Source organism: Thamnophis elegans, chromosome 10 (genome assembly GCF_009769535.1).
Source record: "Thamnophis elegans isolate rThaEle1 chromosome 10, rThaEle1.pri, whole genome shotgun sequence".
NCBI classification, from domain to species: domain Eukaryota; kingdom Metazoa; phylum Chordata; class Lepidosauria; order Squamata; family Colubridae; genus Thamnophis; species Thamnophis elegans.
In genome coordinates this window covers 6,416,963-6,431,976 of record NC_045550.1, presented here as the reverse complement: position 1 = coordinate 6,431,976, position 15,014 = coordinate 6,416,963, and the positions used below count along the sequence as shown (strand labels likewise).

The following is a 15,014-nucleotide window of genomic DNA, read 5'->3' as shown; positions in this document are numbered from 1 at the left end:
ACGCAGATAACCCGCACACGCAGATAACCCGCACACGCATATAACCCGCGGCGAGTAAAAGAGAAGGGAAACAGCTGAGATGGGGGGGGAAGAAACGGAGAAAGAAAGAAGCCTGCGCACGCTGGGGAAGAGGAAAGGAACGAAGGAGAAGGAAACAGCTGAGATCGGGGTGGGGGAAGAAACGGAGAAAGAACCCTGCGCACGCTGGGGAAGAGGAAAGGAACGGAGGAGAAGGAAACAGCTGAGATCGGGGTGGGGGAAGAAACGGAGAAAGAAGCAAGCCTCCGATCGTGTAAGCCTCCGATCGTGTAAAATATTTTCTGTATACCCCGCCCACGCATATAACCCGCAGGGGGGCGCTGTGCATGTAAAAACCGCATATAACCCGCGGGTTATATGGGTGAAAATACGGTAATTAGAAATAGCAATAGCAGTTAGACTTATATACCGCTTCATAGGGCTTTCAGCCCTCTCTAAGCAGTTTACAGAGTCAGCATATCACCCCCAACAATCCGGGTCCTCATTTTACCCACCTCGGAAGGATGGAAGGCTGAGTCAACCTTGAGCCGGTGAGATTTGAACCGCCGAACTGCAGAACTGCAGTCAGCTGAAGTAGCCTGCAGTGCTGCACTCTAACCACTGCGCCACCTCGGCTGATGGAACTTGCTTCAGAGAGATACAATAGCATGTGCTTGTACATTTATTGACTCTTATTTGATTAATTTCAAGTATCTTGTCTTTTAAGATACAAATCCTTCTTAAGTAACGTCATTAATAATAAATATAATTATATATTATTTTTAAAACAATGACATTCTTTTGAAACTCCCTCCCCAAAAGCAGTTTCTGCTAATGTCAAGTGAGAGTTGAGGAAGACAAATTTGCAATATTTTTTTAGGATTATCTTTATTGGTTGCCCTCCATTCTTTCCTTTATATTCTGGATGCAAAGAAACCTGACCGATGCCTCAAGACAAAAGTCTCAATATTTTTATTAATAAACTTTTAAACACCCTACCAGTTATCTTTTGGATGCAATTCAAGATGCTAGTTGTTTCAGGACATAGCACCTGGTGGAACTTCAACAAGTGTAATATAACTATACTCCATCTAGATTTATCCCTCTAAATTTAGGATGGAGGCAACTTCCTCCAATCCACTTGAGTTGGAGTTTAGTCTCCACAATTTCAATATAGGCGTTGATCAATCTGGGCAGGATCAGAGGTGGGTTCCTACCATTTCGCACCTATTTGGTAGAACCGGTTCGTCAAATCTACCGAACCGGTTAGAAGAGGTTCCACAAGTGGACCCAGAAAGCAGGCCACACCTACAGAAGAGGTTCCAACATTTTTTGAAACCCACCACTGGTCCTTGGATATGATTATTCTACACTATCATGCTCCTATTTATAAAACTCAGTGCCTCTGTGAAAGGTAAGGATGACTACTGCGTTTGTGGTGCAATCAGAACATTGCGTGTGTTGAAGTTGCTTTAATGCAAACCAAAGATGCCTTTTAAAAAACTAGTTTACATCATATTCTTATGCATGCCAGTGCTGGGTGTGAGGTAATTTAAGGTGCTTCTGACAAGTGTCGTCGGCATCTTCATATCCGGTCACATGGGTGGCAAGCCACTCCCACCTGGTCACATGGGCGGCAAGCCACTCCCACAAAGGAGGCCACACCCACAGAGTAGGTTCGAACAATTTTTGAAACCCACCACTGGGCAGGATGCACAGGAGTTGGAGCCAACACATCTGGGAAACATCAGATTGGGAAGGGAAAGGTTGGTCTTCGTGTAGAAAAATATTTCAGAAAATGAATGGAACTACAGGGAGTCCTCGACTTAAGACCACAATTGAACCCCACATTTCTGTTGCTAAGCGAGACATTTCTTAAATGAATTTTGTCCCATTTGATGACCTTTCTTGCCGCAGTTGTTAAGTGAATCCCTGCAGTTGTTAAGTTAGTAACACAGTTGTTAAGTGAATCTGGCTTCCCCATTGACTTTGCTTGCCAGAGGTCGCAAAAGGTGATCACATGATCCGGGGACACTGCAACTGTCATAAATACAAGTCAGTTTCCTAGCATCTGAATTTTGATCACGTGATCATGCTGCAACAGTTGTAAGCCTGAAAAGTGGCCCTCAGTCACTTTTTTCAGTGCCATTATAATTTTGAATGGTCGCTCAATGAACTGTTGTAAGTTGAAGACTACCGATGATCCAGCATTTTAGGTTCACAAACCTTGGATGTCATCAACAACAAGGCACAATTCTGCTATTTAAATTAATACAGAGTTGATAAATGTAATTGCCTAGGGATGTTAAAAACAAGAGTTATCTTTTTTTCAGCTAACCACAATTTGGGCAGATGAGCAAAAGAAGAACCATGCATTATGATACTTGGTTCCACCACAAAACCGCGGATGACAAAATCGCGCTCGACGAAAGCGCGTACGTGACGTCATCACAGCGCGACGAAAACATCGCGCTGTGATCGATAAATGTAAAAATAAAGCGAAAACCTTACCCTAACCCCCCCAAACCTAACCCTAAACCTAACCCTTAACCTAACCCTAAATCTAACCCTAAACCTAACCCTTAACCTAACCCTAAACCTAACGCTAACCCTTAACCTAACGCTAAACGTAACCCTAACGCTCTAAACCTAACCCTAACCCTTAACCTAACCCTTACCTTTATGTGAATCGGCTTGCTTTAATTTTATTTTTATTTCAATTTTTAATTTTTTTCGTCGCGCTGTGATGACGTCAAATGCGCGCTTTCGTCGAGTGCGCTTTTGTGGACCGCAGTTTTGACGGGTCACGATGATACTTTACAGCATGGGCTGTTGGCGTGAGCTCCGAGCTTGGCAATTCATTTGCAAACGTTTCATCACCATTCAAGGAGACCTTGTTAGTGCGCTTTTAATTTTGCTCATCTGTCCGAGCGCTGGCCTTTAAATACCTTTTTATGTGATGCAAATTAGTGTGGATGTTGTTTGTTTGGCTACTTCTGAGTCGTGGTCTGATTTTGGGCTGTTTGATTGGCTGGTTGTTGTGCTCTGACAGACAAGCACAACTCAAAGTACACTGACGATGTCTCCCTGAATGGTGACGAAACATTTGCAACCAAATTGCCAAGCTCAGAGCTCAAACCAACAACTTAACTACCAACCCGAGTTACTTATATTCAAATATATTTCATATTTTACAGTATGTAATGGGCATAACTTGCATTGCAATGTCATGGCACACTCCGTTGTCATTTTGAGAAAATCTTGGCTTGCTGCAGATAGGCCTGGACCACATAAAAGTCACAATATTCCAAAATCATCTAACAGTGAATTAAAGAATTGTCCTTGTCTGCATTAGCCAAATGCATACCAGCATGTAACTCTTCATTTTGCAATGGTCGAAATTCTTCACATATTTCCAACCTAGCATTCCTGCAGAATGCTAAATGGGGTGCTCTACATGGGGCAGCCTTTGAAGAGTATTCGGAGACTTCAACTCGTCCAGAATGCAGCCGCGCGAGCGATTGTGGGTGCACCTCGGTACACCCACGTTACACCTATCCTCCGCGAGCTGCACTGGCTACCGATCGATCTCCGGATACGCTTCAAAGTGCTAGTCATAACATATAAAGCCCTTCATGGTATTGGACCTGGGTACTTGAGAGACCGCCTGCTGCCAATTACCTCCCAAAGACCCATTAGATCACACAGATTAGGCCTCCTCCGGGTTCCGTCCACCAGCCAATGCCATCTGGCTACTACCCGGGGGAGGGCCTTCTCTGTAGCAGTTCTGGCCCTTTGGAATGAACTCCCCGCGGAGATCCGGACCCTCACCTCTCTCCAGGCCTTCCGGAAAGCCGTCAAAACCTGGCTGTGCCGGCAGGCCTGGGGTTGATGAGTTCCCCTCCCCTCTCGACTGGTATGGCTGTGTGATTTTCGTGTATTTTAATTATGTGTATTGTGTTTATGTCCCCTTTCCCCCCTGAGTTGCTCACCGTCCTGAGTCCCTCCTGGAGAAGGGCGGCATACAAATAAACCAAATACAATACAATACAATACAATAATATTTCATTGATTTGGCTTGAAATCTTTCACTGCTAAACAAACAAATAAATAAATAATAAATAAATAAACAAACAAACAAATAAAAAAATAAAAAAATAATCAATGAATCCTGTGTCTTATTAACTCTCTTGAAAGTCCATATTCCTCTAATACACTTTGATTTAATAGGCAATGTCCTTAACAGCTTATTAAATTGAAATATTATTTTTTCAATTCTTATATTCAATTTGCTCCTCGGCTAAGCGGCCCTATTGAAAAATGTGTGCACCTTACATATGCTCAAAATTAATTGTAAAAAAAAAATACAATTTGAAAATTGTATTGGGAAAATATGAAATATTTTCCAAATCAGCGTCAAGGCTTGAAATTATCCAGTGAAATAAAACTTTCCATGTGTCAGCAATAGTTTTCTTGTCTATTAAAAAGTGAAATGCATTACCATAAGAAGCATTTGCTCATAGATTCTGGCATCTCACTAAATGCTCATGTGTGAAAAGGAAAGAAAACACATTCCTTTGAACATTGGACTTTATTTTTGAGCTCTACAAAGGAAACTGCAAAATAAACAGCAGATTACCAGATGGTCTGATGTATCAACAATAATAAAAATTTCTAAGCTCAAGGTTACAAGATATTAGGATATGATTATCTGCTGTAATGCACTAACTCTGAAGTTACTGCTTTAATAAAGAAAGACAGCACTGTTTCTAATTAGGTGGCGCAGTGGTTAAATGCAGCACTGCAGGCTACTGCTAGATCAGCAGTTCAGCGGTTCAAATCTCACCGGCTCAGGGTTGACTCAGCCTTCCATCCTTCCGAGGTGGGTAAAATGAGGACCCAGATTGTTGGGGGCAATATGCTGACTCTCTGTAAACCGCTTAGAGAGGCCTGAAAGGCCTATGAAGCGGTATATAAGTCTACTGCTATATTGCTATTGCTACTGCTATAATTACAGTGTACAAACCCAGAAAATGATGGGCGTGTAATGCATACACTGAAAGCTTTAATTTTCTGCATTAAAGGATGCATTTTACACCATTCCTCATCTGAAAATATAGCTTACAAATATCATAAGTGAAACAATCCCTTCTTGCAGAAATTACAGATTTAAAAACATAGAACAAAACAGGATTAGAAAGAATAGGGAAAGGGTCGAATCAGAGCCAAGTGGTTTTCAGTACCACAATCAGCAGATTAAAGAGTTAGAGTTAGAGTTTTATTGATTTGTATGCCGCCCACTCCCGAAGGACTCCGGGCGGCTTACAATAAAACAAGGGAGGGGGGATAATACACAAACAACATATTAAAATAAACAACAGTCACAATTTCCGAGGGGCTGGATATTTCGAGAGCTTAACGGCTTTGCGGAAGGCCGGGAGGGTAGTAAGGGTCCGGATCTCCACGGGGAGATCGTTCCAGAGGGCTGGAGCTGCAACAGAGAAGGCTCTCCCCCGGGGAGTCGCCAGCCGACATTGGCTGGCAGATGGAATCCGGAGGAGACCTAACCTGTGTGATCTAATCGGCCTATGGGAGGTGATCGGCAGGAGGCGGTCTCTCGGGTACCCAGGTCCGATGCCATGAAGGGCTTTATAGGTAACGACCAGCGCCTTGAAGCGGATCCGGAGACTAATGGGTAACCATTAAAGAGATGGATCTGCCCCAGAGGTGGGTTGCTCCCGGTTTGGCCCGGATCGGGCGAACCGGAAGTGGCAGCAGCGGGAGGCTCCGCCCACCCACCCGCATATGTGCAGAAGCGTAGTGTGTGCACATGAGAGCACGAATGAACCGATAGCGCCGCAATTTGCAACCCACTTCTGATCTGCCTATAAACAAGCTGTTATATTCCATTACTCATGTGGCCTTGGGCACAGTGAGTGACTGGAGAGATTTTACAACTATATATTTCTATTTACCCAAAGAACAGGTCTGGGTTTGCCAAACTGGACATAGTATAAATAACTGCATCAATTCTATATTGAAAATCTAGCACTAGTTACAAGCTTTTTCACAGCCTTAATTCGAGAGGCTTGTTTTAAGATTTAACACCCTGAATGCTTTTAAATTGGTTATCTGCAGAGTAAAGCATTTCTGTTATTATGGATAACAGAACAGAACATTATGGAACAGAGCCGAGGTGGCGCAGTGGTTAAATGCAGCACTGCGGGCTACTTCAGCTGACTGCAGTTCTGCAGTTCGGCTGTTCAAATCTCACCGGCTCAGGGTTGACTCAGCCTTCCATCCTTCCGAGGGGGGTGAAATGAGGACCCGGATTGTTGTTGGGGGCAATATGCTGACTCTGTAAACCTCTTAGAGAGGGCTGAAAGCCCTATGAAGCGGTATATAAGTCTAACTGCTATTGCTATTGCTATAATAATTTTTCAGGACAAAAGGGACTACCCTCCAGAGTTTGGAAGCAACATAAATAGCGTTTGTTTTTTTTAAGACTCTTGCCTTATTTGTGACGCTGTCATTAATCTCTGTATTCTTTGTCCATACAAAGAATATAAATAAAGAGCATCAAGGAGCAGAACTTGAAGAGCATCCGGAAGCTCCAGTTGATACAAAATGCAGCGTCCCGAATGGTTTAGTGCACACCTTACTGTCTACATGTATCACCTCGCCTGCAATAGCAATAGCAGTTAGACTTATATACCGCTTCATAGGGCTTTCAGCCCTCTCTAAGCGGTTTACAGAGTCAGCATATCGCCCCCCACAGTCTGGGTCCTCATTTTCACCCACCTCGGAAGGATGGAAGGCTGAGTCAACCTTCAGCCGGTGAGATTTGAACCGCCGAACTGCAGATAGCAGTCAGCTGAAGTGGCCTGCAGCACTGCACTCTAACCACTGCGTCACCTCGGCTCTGCATTGGTTGCCGATTTGCTTCTGGGTGCAATTCAAGGTGCTGGTTGTCACCTTTAAAGCCCTTCATGACTTAGGGCTAGGTTATCTGAGAGACCATCTCTTGCTGGTCACATCTACTTAACCCACCAGAGCAAGGAGTCAAGAATTGTTGTGGGTCCCATCCCCTAGGGCTAACCTTTTTCTAAAGGTGTGCCAAAATTGCACATATGCGCTATTGCATGCATGCACATTCCCATCCATGTGCATGTATGCACAACCACCACTGCCTGTGCATGCGTGCACGCTCCCCCTGCACATGCGCCCCTGCGGAGGGAGTTTTCACCCTCCCCAGGCTACGGAGGCTTTCCTGAAGCCTGGGGAGGGCAGAAATGGCCTCCCCAGAGGGTCGGGGGAGGGCTGGGGGAAGTCAAAAAGTGGTCCACAACTGGAAGTTCAGGAACAAACTTCTGTTTTGCCCATTGGATCTGTTTTTCGCCCTCCCTAGGCTTCAGGAAAGCCTCCAGAGCCTGGGGAGGGTGAAAAACAGGCCCAACGGGCCAATCGGAAGTTTGTTCCCAAACTTCCGGTCGGGCCATTGGTCTGCTTTTCGGCCCCCCCCCCCAGGCTTCAGGAAAGCCTCCAGAGCCTGGGGAAGGTGAAAAGCGGCCCAACCAGAAGTTCAAGAACGAACTTTGGCTCCCCCTTTCTGCAACATCATTCCCCCAGAGATTAGAATGGGCCCCACTCTGACACTCTTCCAGAAGGCCCTGAAGACCTGGTTCTGCCAGCGGGCCTGGGGAACCCAGAGTGGGAAGGAGCCCATTAAATGGCTTGTGTGATGTGTTGTCGCCTGGAAGGGGGGGGGGTATTTTATTATATACGATTCTTTTATTAGTTTTATTGTTTTTGTATGATGTTTTTATATTCTTAGAAGCTGACTTGAGTCACCGTGTGCGAATAGGCAGCTAAATAAATAAATACATAAATAATAAAAAGCAATCTCATTATAAGTACCACTTAATCGTTTTATTTTTTTAATTATTGCTAATGACTACATCACTACTTGGACATTTCATTATCCTATCGATTTCTGGTGGTTGTTTTTTTAATTCTTCTATAGTGTTGTGTTCTATAGTGACCTGGGTACTTGAGAGACCGCCTGCTGCCAATTACCTCCAATAGACCGATCAGATCCCACAGATTAGGCCTCCTCCGAATTCCATCCGCCGGCCAATGCCGACTGGCGACCACGCGGAGGAGAGCCTTCTCTGTGGCTGCTCCGACCCTCTGGAATGAGCTCCCCGTGGAGATTCAAACCCTCACCACCCTCCAGGCCTTCCGCAGAGCCCTTAAAACCTGGCTGTTCAGACAGCCCTGGGGCTAAAGAGCTTTTGCCCCCACCTCGAATGGTATGGTTGTTGTGTGCTTTTAAATTGTGTATTGTTCTGTTCGTCTTTTTTATCCCTTATCTGTACCCCCTTCCCTGACTTGGATTGTGAGCCGCCCTGAGTCCCCTTCGGGGGAAAAGGGTGGCATATAAATGCAATAAATTCAATTCAATTCAGTTTTCACAAAAGTGAAATTCTCTGAATAAATAGAAGGAAGTTTTAATTTCATACACTGGCTGTGTGGCAAATTAGAGATGTTTGATCAGTGGACTAACAGTGAAGAGTCAGTCTAAACAGTATAAATGAGGACTTTCATCCATTTGAGGAACAAAGACAATTTCAGAGCATTATCAAAAGGGAAAACTCCCCGGAAGCCTCACCCCGAATCAAATATATGATTTGGGCTGACAAGCATGTGTTGAATCCTGAATAGGCTGAAGCTGCACTGATTCTGATTCCTGTCTTTGAAGCCCAGAGAACCAAGATGATTTCATCAGATGGTCTTAAGCAGGGGTAGGTTTCAACCGGTTCGCGGCGGTCCCTGCGAACCGGTTGGTCGGCGAACCCGGAAGTAAGTAACTTCCAGGAACGGCGAAGGGCCCACCTGCCGCCCGCGCTCCTTACCCTGTTTTGACGAGTTCTGCGCTTCCACGCATGCGCAGGACGCATACAGCGCCTGCGTGATCCTCCAGGAGCAGCTGGAGCATCGCACAGATGCTAGTACGCATGCATGCACCGTGCGCGTGCACGAGGACGCCACCGGCCCCATTCCAACCGAACCGGTTGGAACGGGGCGAGAAACCCACCCCTGGTCTTAAGATATCTCAAGATATCACCTTCATTCCAAAATATCACTTCAAGATATCACCTTGGATCATTCCAAAAAGAAGCTCATTGAAGACTGCAGCTGCAGTCAAATCTGCAATCGAAATATATAAAATATACCAAAAGTCAGACTCCCTAAGCCAATAGATGATGTAAAAGAGACCTTCCCATTAGAACTCACATTAGAGGAAATATTACTGTGTATTCATAGGTCATGAGTTAAAGGAATCAGGAAGTATTTAGAACAAACTGGCAGCCAATTTGAACGTTTAATGTAATGTATTTAATAAATCGTGTGTCAGGCTTGGAAGCCTGAGGGTATAGGGCCTCAAGCCTGCCACATATTCAAACGTAGTAACTATGGGAACGTGGGAGGAGGGACAGTATCAGAGGTGGGTTCCTACCAGTTCGCACCTATTCGGTAGAACCGGTTCATCAAATCTACCGAACCGGTTAGAAGAGGCTCCACCAGTGGACCCGGAAAGCAGGCCACACCTACAGAAGAGGTTCCAAAAAATTTGGAAACCGACCATTGACAAGGATCTTGTAACTTAACAGCTTTAAGACTTGCATGCTTCAATGCCAGAGTTTCTGAATAGCTACTTGGACCGACCTAAGTACTAATTCATAATTTCATATCCGGTCACATGGGCGGCAAGCCACTCCCATCTCGTCAGAGAGTAGGTTCCAACAATTTTTGAAACCCATCACTGGATGGTATGGAGCTTGGGAGATGTGTAGCCAAAATAACATTCCTTCTCAGAAAATCAAGGTCGCCTTGTCCCTATACCTGGACGGATGGGGATGGGAGGAATTTTCATTGGATTGGATCAAGTGATGGACTTGTGGGGGCTGGGGCAGGGTCTTGAACTTACAATTAGATGGGGGAAACCTGGAGGCTTTCAGATTCAGGTCTTCCCAATTGTGCCAATATGGCTCTTCTTGGTGTTTTGAGGAATCTCTTGCCTCGCATTCTTACTTTATTGAGGATGCTATTTGAAACCCAAATATCATGTTATACGGGACTATGGGACTAGCCCTTATTTCAAGATGTTACGAACAAAATATATGTGAAATTGATCACCATTTTGCAGTGCTTAACAAGAAGTGATTTAGTGTAATTAGTAAAGGGAGCATTTGGCAAGTTTCTCTGCATACTAACCATGACCCATTCAATAATTATAATGTGAGTAGAAGTGGGATCCTCCTTTAATTTCCTAAGTATTAAGAAGGATGGGTGTTTGTTTTTGTAACTTCATCACTGGTACTGAACAACATGTTCAAAACCTTAAAATTTGTGGGTATTTTGTGGGTAAATTAACATAAAATTACATAAATAACAACTTAGTGGATAGGATGAATTAGTGTCTCCTTTGTCATACAACAGAACAGTCCATTTGTAGATATGGTTCATAATTTATTGGTTTTGGTAGGAAGAAGGAAGGTGACAGTGACCAGTTTGATGACACAAAGGGGGCAGTACTCCTATTTAAGTCCTATTAAGGTGAATGATGGCCTGATTTTATAGACGCTGGGTTTTACAGTTTAAATGTAAAATATAACATGTAGGAATTTCAGGGATTCTTTGAACAATGTTTGTGGTTTACTGTCCCATAATGGTAGGAAAAGCCCACTACAGATTGTTAGGACTTGCACTGCCAACATGTGGATGGTGTGTTTGGAAGTGGTTCAGTGGTGGGTTTCAAAAATTGTTTGAACCAACTCTGTGGGTGTGGCCTCCTTTGTGGGAGTGGCTTGCCGCCCATGTGACTGGATGGGAGTGGCTTGCCACCCATGTGACCGGATATGAAGGTGCCGACGACACTTGTCAGAACCACCTTAAATTACCTCACACACCGCACTGGCCTGCATAAGAATATGATGTAAACTTGTTTTTTAAAAGGCATCTTTGGTTTGCGTTAAAACAACTTCAACACACGCAATGTTCTGATTGCACCACAAACGCAGTAGTCGTCCTTACCTTACAAATAGGAGCATGATAGTGTAGAATAATCATATCCAAGGACCAGTGGTGGGTTTCAAAACATTTTGGAACCTCTTCTGTAGGTCTGGCCTGCTTTCCGGGTCCACTGGTGGAACCTCTTCTAACCGGTTCGGTAGATTTGACGAACCGGTTCTACCGAATAGGTGCGAACTGGTAGGAACCCACCTCTGAAGTGGTTCCAGGGATTGCCAAAAGAAAAAAAAAAACGGAATTCAGGGCTGGTATTTGCCTAATTCTGCTCAAAACCATGTCCGTACAAGCAATAGCAATAGCAATAGCAGTTAGACTTATATACCGCTTCATAGGGCTTTCAGCCCTCTCTAAGCGGTTTACAGAATCAGCATATTGCCCACAACAACAATCCGGGTCCTCATTTTACCCACCATTTTACCCAAGTAGCCTGCAGTACTGCATTTAACCTCTGCGCCACCTCGGCTCTAGGGGTAAGCAACCCCTACAATAAGTGCACGGACAAACACATCACAAAGCTGGGGTGGGAGTAGGGGGGGGGGAGATAAAATTCAAAATTTGCTGTGGGCCATGTTCATTACATCTTTGTTTAAACATTGACTCATGGCTAAAAGAGACAGAAGGCACCGTGTGAAGTAGCACTAGGAAATTAGACTCCGCGGAAATGAAAATGTGTAACTTGCTATTGTTTACGTGGCCCAATTCATCCTCTCGCTGTTTTGTGCTTTTATCCCCTTTGCAGACCTTGTGATGAGCAGCATCCAGAAGTCAAAGCCGACCTCTATGTGAACAACCTGGCAGAAGCTGTCGATACAATTCTCAAGTATTTGCCTAAATAAAAATGCTGCAGGAGTCCATTCTAGGCAGATGTTAATGTGAGATCTTTGGCATAGCTGCAACACTTCTAGCAATCTTCAAGCCTTCCTCCATTGTTTACGGACTAATTGGGAAGCTATTTACAGTCCCACATAGATGCCTCCAGGAGTCTAGTTTAATTTGCCATTGTATCCAGCTAAAGTGATGTACTGTATTAACCACAAAAAAATACCCCAAAAGCAAAGTTCAATGCATCCTTGTTACTCTGCTCTGGGAATCATTTGAATTTTGTCTGTCTGATTTGGGGATCCTGTAACACATAACTGAATAAACCTCTGTGCCATGTGAACTGTTTTTTGTGTTGGCCATTTTTTATCATTAGGTTTAGGTTTAGGTTTATTAGATTCATATGCCGCCCTTCTCCCAAGGACTCAGGGCGGCGTACAACATTAAAAGAAACACATAATACATGATGTGTATATATACTTATTTCTTGCAAAAAAGAACCCTATAGGCAGGGGTGTCAAACTCAATTTCATTGAGGTCCACATCAATGAGCCGAGGTGGTGCAGTGGTTAGGGTGCAGTACTGCAGGCCACTTCAGCTGACTGTTATCTGCAGTTCAGCGGTTCTAATCTCACCGGCTCAAGGTTGACTCAGCCTTCCAGCCTTCCGAGGTGGGTGAAATGAGGACCCAGACTGTGGGGGCGATATGCTGACTCTGTAAACCGCTTAGAGAGGGCTGAAAGCCCTATGAAGCGGTATATAAGTCTAACTGCTAAGGTTGTGTTTGATTTCAGGGGGCCAGGGTGCGTGTGGCTAGGGTAGGCATGGCCAGCTCAGCATCACTCGTGTCGGGAGCACCTATGCTGGCCCAAGCACTCTGCCAGCAAAAACAGGCTCCCGAGCTCCATGTTTGGTTGCCTCCTGCAACCCTCTACCAGTGAAAACGGAGCTCGGGAGGACCGCTTGTAGCCCTCCCAACCTCCGTTTTCACTTGCAGAGTCACCACAAGCCTCCCCCGGGTTGGATATGGCCCGTGGACCTTGGGTTGGACACCCCTGCCCTACAGAAAGCAATCACTGCAGATTCTATGGTATTGCACAGTCAAGAGCCGAGGTGGCACAGTGGTTAGAGTGCAGTACTGCAGGCCACTTCAGCTGACTGCTATCTGCAGTTCGGCGGTTCAAATCTCACCGGCTCAAGGTTGACTCAGCCTTCCATCCTTCCGAGGTGGGTGAAATGAGGACCCAGACTGTGGGGGCGATATGCTGACTCTGTAAACCGCTTAGAGAGGGCTGAAAGCCCTATGAAGCGGTATATAAGTCTAATTGCTATTGCTATTCTAAAGAGTTTTGTGCAGAATTGCCTCAGCAGACACAAGTAAGATGACATCTTCGGATAATTTTTCATTTTCATTGTCTCCACCCATTCAGTAGGAGAAAGGAAAGGATGATGCTAAGGAATATAGACAGATGTTTATGCAACAGTCAGAGTGTTGATCAGCTTCCATACTTCAGCTGGCCCAAATGTTTCCTTCTCCTTCCTCTGGGGCGGGACGGATCTTCCAAGTTTTCAATAGAGGCTGCTTTTCCAGTGTTCTGAGGGTGGCATCCTGTAGCATCAAAACAAAACTTTCCACACACTCAGTCCCTGAAGCAATTTTGCTTTCTTTTAATCTGTTTTAACAAGAAGATGAATGGACATAATTCAGAACATGTAGATGGTTTTAAGATGCATGCAGCCTTCCTGAAATATTAAAGGAGGAACCACAGATTCTGAACCAGCGTTTGAATCACGGGTGAGCGTAAATCTCCTACTTTAGTTTTAAACCTGGATTGAAAATCCACATACGGTGGGTGCTATTTTTTATTATGTTTATACATTACAATTCTCCTTTGAAACTTGAACATTATTACAGATAGCCCTTGACTTACAATCGTCCATTTAGTGACTATTCAAAGTTGCAACAGCACTGAAAGAAATGTCTTATGACTGTTTTTTTTTTTACAGGAATCTGGACTATCCCTATGTAGTTTCAAAAAATACTTGACCTTCAGTTATTGTGACCTCCTGATGAAACCCAAATTAAATAAGAGCTCATCAGTGTCAGCACCTCTTCATTGAGTAATGAGGAAAGAAGACCACGAGACTCCATAGGTAGAAATCAAGTGTACTTTTACTAATTATAAATGATTAGAAGCGTAGCAAAGCGAAGACTGATTATTTAGGCGCGAAAGCGAGTGATATATAAAATAACCCATTCCCCACCCCTTGGCATCCCAGTTACAGTCCAATCATAATTCTCCCAAGTGTCAGGTGTGAGATAACTTCGAAAGGCATCACCAAGATAGAATGTCGGTGCCGTTAGCCTTGGCGGGAACCTCCTCCGCATGTGTAGTCCGACAGGCAGCAGAACTCCAGAATCTTCCTCCAGCACAATTAGTAACCCCTCCCAAATACCATGCCCTCCCTCCCCGTTTCATGGCAGCTGAAGCAGCAGCAAAGCAGAGGCTGACAATCAGTTTGATATTTTGCGTACAGGTAATCCCCGGATTAGGAGCATTCCCTTAGCCGAAGTTACATGATAAGGACTCCCTAGTTTTTATGAACAAACCCCTTGCAGCCCCATGGCAGTTGTTGGCCCTTACAAACAACCATAGAGGCTCTGCAACATTCATCCTCAACATTCATTGATTACTGTAACGCGCTCTACAAGGGGCTGCCCTTGAAGAGTGTTCGAAGACTTCAGTTAGTCCAGAACGCAGCCGCGCGAGCGATTGTGGGTGCACCTAGGTACACCCATGTTACACCTATCCTCCGCGAGCTGCACTGGCTGCCCATTGGTTTCCGGACTTGCTTCAAAGTGCTAGTCGTTACTTATAAAGCCCTACATGGCATCGGACCTGGGTACCTGAGAGACCGCCTCTTGCCAATTACCTCCCAAAGACCGATTCGATCGCACAGACTTGGCCTTCTCCGGATTCCATCTGCCAGCCAATGCCGGCTGGCGACCCCCCGGGGGAGAGCCTTCTCTGTTGCAGCTCCGGCCCTCTGGAACGAGCTCCCCGTGGAAATCCGGACCCTTA

The 15,014-nt window shown here is 44.9% G+C and overlaps 1 protein-coding gene across 1 annotated transcript in view; it reads left to right on the top strand.

Annotated features, from left to right (window-relative positions):
• LHPP (phospholysine phosphohistidine inorganic pyrophosphate phosphatase) overlaps positions 1–12,274 on the top strand; it is a 175,087-nt gene extending 162,813 nt beyond the window's left edge. Inside the window, exon 7 of the mRNA XM_032225636.1 lies at positions 11,852–12,274. Within this exon, the coding sequence (XP_032081527.1) occupies positions 11,852–11,948 (97 nt within the window). The 3' untranslated portion in view covers positions 11,949–12,274. The remainder of the gene's footprint in view (positions 1–11,851) is intronic.
• The last annotated feature ends 2,740 nt before the right edge of the window (positions 12,275–15,014 follow it).